Source organism: Simochromis diagramma, unplaced genomic scaffold (assembly GCF_900408965.1).
Source record: "Simochromis diagramma unplaced genomic scaffold, fSimDia1.1 OVJJ01000798.1, whole genome shotgun sequence".
Classification (NCBI taxonomy): Eukaryota; Metazoa; Chordata; class Actinopteri; order Cichliformes; family Cichlidae; genus Simochromis; species Simochromis diagramma.
Genome location: NW_024386736.1, coordinates 1,099,340 through 1,105,339, shown reverse-complemented (window position 1 = coordinate 1,105,339; position 6,000 = coordinate 1,099,340). Strand labels below are relative to the sequence as shown.

At 41.0% G+C, this 6,000-nt stretch overlaps 1 protein-coding gene across 1 annotated transcript in view; it reads right to left on the bottom strand.

Moving 5' to 3' along the window:
• LOC120744484 overlaps positions 1–6,000 on the bottom strand; it is a 60,926-nt gene continuing 54,926 nt past the window's right edge. The window contains exons 92-98 of the mRNA XM_040048964.1: positions 3,929–4,116; positions 2,968–3,129; positions 2,746–2,882; positions 2,335–2,477; positions 2,156–2,250; positions 1,629–1,902; positions 1–542 (exon numbers count right to left, since the gene is read on the bottom strand). Of these exons, the coding sequence (XP_039904898.1) occupies positions 457–542; positions 1,629–1,902; positions 2,156–2,250; positions 2,335–2,477; positions 2,746–2,882; positions 2,968–3,129; positions 3,929–4,116 (1,085 nt within the window). The 3' untranslated portion in view covers positions 1–456. The remainder of the gene's footprint in view (positions 543–1,628; positions 1,903–2,155; positions 2,251–2,334; positions 2,478–2,745; positions 2,883–2,967; positions 3,130–3,928; positions 4,117–6,000) is intronic.

The following is a 6,000-nucleotide window of genomic DNA, read 5'->3' as shown; positions in this document are numbered from 1 at the left end:
TTTTAAGGCTGTTTAAAATGTGTTTATTATTAATCTCTCAAATACATTTTCATAGTAAGACTGAATAAAGAAAGTGCTATCATGAAAACTGTTACCCGTCACCCGAACCTGTCATTTTTCTGTTGAGTCCTCATCCTTTTAACAATCTTAATTTAAATGGAACAATAAAAAAAATAGAAAACAAGTAAAGCAAAAATATGACCTTAGAAATAGTTTATGAAAAGGTTTCAGGAAGATTTAGTAATCAAAAATACATCATTTACAATTTGTCTTATTGCACCTGCACTATTTTGTTCATAGCGAGCGTTACAAGGAACGAAGCAAATGCCCTTCTGTTTAACATTATTTCCTTCTATTAATGATAAATTAAAATAAAAAAATTATTTCAAGCCTTTATCCAGTTATCTACCATTTTATAATTCATATTCCAATAATCTTCCATGAGAAAAGTTGTCTTTACATTACAACATACTGAGAAGTGATGAGGAGTACAAGAAGAGCGAAGAAAGAGAAGCCAGCATCTCGGACTGGAGGAGCATTGCCTGGAAAGAAACGTACAGTCACATTAGAGACCAATAAAACGTTTTGCCCTTGATTTAATTTCTTTATCTGAATTATTTGTGGAACACTAGCATATCAACCACACAAAAGCATCAACAAGTGGGCTTTTTAGAAAACTCTGAAACTGCTCGATTAATCACTGCCAGTTCTTTTTAAGCATCTTTTATAATTTATTTATTTATATGGTCCAATTCTGTCTAAAGGTAGAACAATATTTTGCATAGTATGCAAAACAACTGTCCATCATTAAAAATATATAAAGAAAATTTTACTATGATACACCAAATCTCTGTCTGTCTGCAAATTCCTACATGATCAGGAGTTGAGCAACTAAAATGGGCACACAGGCACAACTCAGACCCTTTAAGGTTCTTATCTACATCAGGTCTTTTGTTGTCATCATGTTGCCTAGCAGCCACATACCGATGGTTCTTAGTGTTTGTGCACCTATAACACCATTTAAAAATGTATCATTTTCATTTCACAACAGTGGTATGTAGTCAACCAAATATTTAATATCTTCATTTTTCATATCAAGTTGTGATCTTTACACTATCAATATGTCAAGTTTGCTGTATTCAGAGCTGTAGTGCGCGCTTGTACTAGTTTTTCTGACTTGGGATTTTTTTTATAATATGAAAATATTAAGTATTTACTGTATTTCATGCTGCCATCATTAATCACACTGCAGATCTCGCAAGTAAAAACCAAGTTCCCTTTCACCACCAATGTGTTTTTTGTTTTGTTTTTTTTCTTGTCAGTGCGTCTGATGTAAGATGATCTCTACATACTCGTAACAAAACAGCAGGATATGAGACAAAAATGCTTAAAATGAGCAATTGAAAGATTTCATCTGCAGCAGAAGGTCAACTGCTGGCTTAACATTTCATGTTTTCATGCTTTATTTCGGTTTCCTTTACTTCTTGTAACACAAATCCCTTCCTGCACAAGAATGCTCTATGTGCAGACAGTGTGCTATATTAAATGTTGAAATGTGGTACTGCTGCTTTATCTGAGGTGTTGTTCTTTGAATGTTTTAACCCAATGCTACCTTTTGTAATACTTACCTGTGGTGCTGTTGGATCCAGTTGTTGATTTTGTTGTTGAAGTTGTCCCCGATGTTGTTGTTGAAGTTGTCCCTGATGTTGTTGTTGATGATGTACCCGGTGTAGTGGTGGTGGTGGGGCTAACCTTGCCTCCTGTAAGCCCCACTCCCAGGCCATTAAGTTCAGACTGAAACTGTGAACTGATCCAGGTTTGCACCACTGTCACATTTTCATACGACTTCAAAAGTGGGAGGTTGGTGCCAAGAAGACCTTTAACATCACTAACAGTCAGGTTCTATGGAGAACAGAGCAGACACATTTTATCCTATGAGCAAATAAACACACTTACTTTATTCTTTGACAGAACCAAAAAACAATTTAGTTTTACAACTTATCAGGCCTGTCCAATGGTTTGAGCAAAGTAAATAAATTGAGGAACTATAATGCAAGACCCCCCCACCCCCACAAATACATAAATAAATAAACTTTTTTTTTTTTCAAAATTAGTCTAAAATTCAGAATTCAAAGTGCAGACATGCAGCACTGACCTGTATAACACTCTCAAGCAGCCCAGTGAAGGTCGGGAGGTCCATACTGATATTGGCAGACACTAAATCTTGGATAAACCTAAGATCTGCACCCGCTGCAAGAATGGAAAAAAATTAATGGTACGTTAACTTTCAGCTGTTTAAATGATGTTTTTGTGAATGTGGGTCTGTTTACTTACGTAGGTAAGATTGTATGAGCTGGTAACTGGAAGTGGAGATAGTGATTGAGCGGGTGATTGGGATAAATGCTTCATATGCGAGGGAAAACAGTTCTTGCTTTTTCTCAGTGGTGCAGCTGGATATGTCCAGGGCATCGGCGTTCCTGCAGGAGATAAAACACACAGGAATAGTGTGTTGAGTTTATGGAATTCATATAACATTATTTATCATTAAATCAGACTTTTTTTTTCTAGTTATCTAAATAATAATTTAAAGATTTATGTGGGTTCACCTGCCTTTGTAAGTACAGGATCCCTGACAGACCTTTAGCCAACATGTTCTTGTTCAGATATTACCTGCTGCTAATGTGATATAAAAATAACCTCCAAACACACACACACTCATGCACAGTCACAGCTCTGACGCCTTACTTGATGCTTCCAACCGAAATGTTCCTGATAACAACAACATCCAGGGCGCACAGGTTTGGTCCTCTAATGACGTTGAGCTCCACACTGCTGAGACTGTTCCCCTTTACACTCAGATACTTGGAGATGATGGCTTTGGCCTTGATGAGGAGAACCAAGCATCGGTGAGAAGACACAAGCATGTAAAGTAAGCTCACGTTCAGATTTTTTCTTCTGTTTGCTCACCAGAACCGGGTCCCACGGCCCATTTGAAGCATCCATCAAAGAAGCGAGTGTGTCGATCTGAATAATACTCCACATGTTGATGTCTTCCATTGTGGCACTACGGGACATTGCTCCTAAGATCTGAACCTGATCTTCTGGGATGATGCCGCTGGCACTGTAAGCCTATAAATTTAGGAAAGTCAGAAGATATTTAGACTCAAATTTAGATAGCAAACTATTCAAAGAGAAAAACTGCTGAGAACAAACAAAACAATGCAAAAACACCTCAAAAACAAAACAAGGATTTAGGGTTTGAAAAAAGTATAGACTCATGCTTAACCGTCTAAAAGATCGTCAGCAAAAACTGTAAACTCTAATCATTTAACTTCCTCACGTGTTTCTGTGGAATTTTAAAAATAAATAGCCACAAAAAGTAAGAGACCAAGAGAGAAGAAACCCCAGTCAGATGCTGATAATATCACTTAACCTTGTAAAGCCCGAATCATGAGGTAATTGCCAGGAAATTATGTATATTTTTTTAAAGTGGAGTGTTTATTGAACCTTCCGTTTGGATCATCTTTGCTACATCTGACATTTCTCTACAATTTATTTAGGTTTATCAGCAGAAACAAAATTGACCTGGTGATGTTGAGGTCTTAAAGACTCACAAAAGCCATGTATTAAATATGACACATGGTATCACAGAGTTAAAATTTTAAGGCTTAAATAATGGAAGTAGTCAGTGCTGTGGACTTTGCATGCCCTCCCTGTGTCTGTGCTGGTTCTCATGCTTCGTTCCAAAGTCCAAAAACATGCATGGGGTTTGGTCGAATACTGATTTTAAACCAACCACCGTAGGTCAGAATGTGTGTTATGTTTTTCTGAATGCTTCTGTGTGTTAAACCTGCTCTCCAGGAGGGGCCTAACCTGCCTCTAAATCTATGCCAGCTGGGATAGGCTCCAGGAGTTTTTTGCCACTTACCTCTCGCAACTTGCTGAGAACAATCTTTGTGTAGTTCTGCTCCTGCACCTGGTTAACGAGGGCATCCAAGTTGTCTTTGACAATGGTGGAATTGAGGCAGCTGGTGAACTGACTTATATCATAGTTTAAGGGGAATGTTAGATTAACGATAGTAACACGGGTTATGAATCCCAAAGTGCAGTCAGTGGCTGAAACACAGAAAGAGAAACAATTTTTGGTTAAACAGTAAATTCTCTCTAGATTCTAATACAGGGGTCGGCAACCCTGAGCACGCGTGCCAGAAGGGTTAACTGATGACACCATCGCTGGACTGGTGATTTTTCATTTTTATGGGCCGACGATTTTTTTTTTTTTGTCAACGCTATAAACAGTGAAGGGTGGTGGATTGGCCAGATGCTGGTCGATGTGTAAAAATAACTCAGTTGTTTGGTGGCTATGGGGGAGCTGCCACAGAGGCCAGCAGGTGGATGAGGGAAAGGGGAGGCAGGAGGAGGAGAGACCCGAGGCGGCCGCCGGTCCGAGTATCAGGTGAACTGAACTTCAGGTAAGAAGTTATGACCTGCAGTCCATCTGGGTCAGATAATAAACCAAGTTTAGATATAGTTTATTTTCGTTGTGCTGACTTTTTACAGTCAGTTACAATAACTCGTACTGCGTACTAGCTAGCATGACGGAGTTTTTATACAGCTGGGTGGGTGCTCTGATGTTACTGATAGTGAACTTTATTTTATTCATAAGTAGAGATGGGTATTGATAAGATTTTCATGATTCCGATTACATTTTCGATTCTGTTCCACCTTTGTGGGCGACCGTGGCTCAGGGGGTTGGGAAGCGTATCTGTAAGCGGAAGGTCGCTGGTTTGATTCCCGGGCTCTCTGTCCTGGTCGTTGTGTCCTTGGGCAAGACACTTTACCCTACCGCCTACTGGTGTTGGCCGATGGCGCGATATGGCAGCCTCGCTTCTGTCAGTCTACCCCAGGGCAGCTGTGGCTACAACCGTAGCTTGCCTCCACCAGTGTGTGAATGTGAGAGTGAATGGATAGTGGCATTGTAAAGCGCTTTGGGTGCCTTGAAAAGTGCTATATAAATCCAATCCATTATTATTATTATTATTACAAACCCAACAGTGAGATCCTAAGAGATCCACAGCCTACGGCTCTTCAATGGGGTCTCACAGGTCACTCGGAGACCTGTGTCTCTGAGTGGGAGACCAGAGATCACATTAACATGTGTATCCCTGTATTAACAAACATGCCATATTGGCCCAGTTTATTTTTCTTATCATTGTTGTGAGGAGACTATAAATAGCATTTGCATTTTCTGTTGTTGTCAGGGTCCTGGGACTGGGCGACCCAGGATCCCTGGGCAGTCATGGACCTGTGTATTATTATGTATTTTTGGTGTCGTTTCCCCTTCTCTGTGCGTACATATGTGTGTTTCTCTGTGCTGTGTTAGTCTGTGTCCCACTCATATGTTTAGGCGAGGTATGGGTGTGTATGTCTGCGGGTGTGCCTGGAGGATGGAGCTCGGCCACCTGCAGGCCTGAGGGGTGTGGCCCTGCGGAGGGACTGGCCACACACCTGCCGCTGATCAGGGCTCGTCGGGGGAGCTACTTAGGAGAGTCTTGGAGCTCCCACCGACGCGGGATCATTGCATGAGACTCCACGTTAGTCTTCTGTTCAGTTAAGTTAGTGTGCGTGTATGCCCGCAGTTGTATGTGTCCTGACGGCTGCGTCTATTGTTTCCCCACAGGAGGAGCGTGGAAGACACGAGAGCAGCGAGCACCGGGGGGTGCTGACACGGGAGCGGAGAGCACAAAGACACGGACTATTCACGGAGAGACACAACACGGGAGTCTGGGAAAACACGGGGATTTATTGTTACTTTGTTGCACACTGTAAATAAACACACTGTTTATACATAGAGCACCGCGCCTGGGTCCTCCTTCCCCACACATCCCCACGGTCTGCCAGCCAGACCGTGACAGTTGTACAGTTCATTTACTGTTATGGATAAAAAGTCTTTTTTTTGTTTCAAAATACCTGATAACTATTCGCTGATAGCTGCCAACA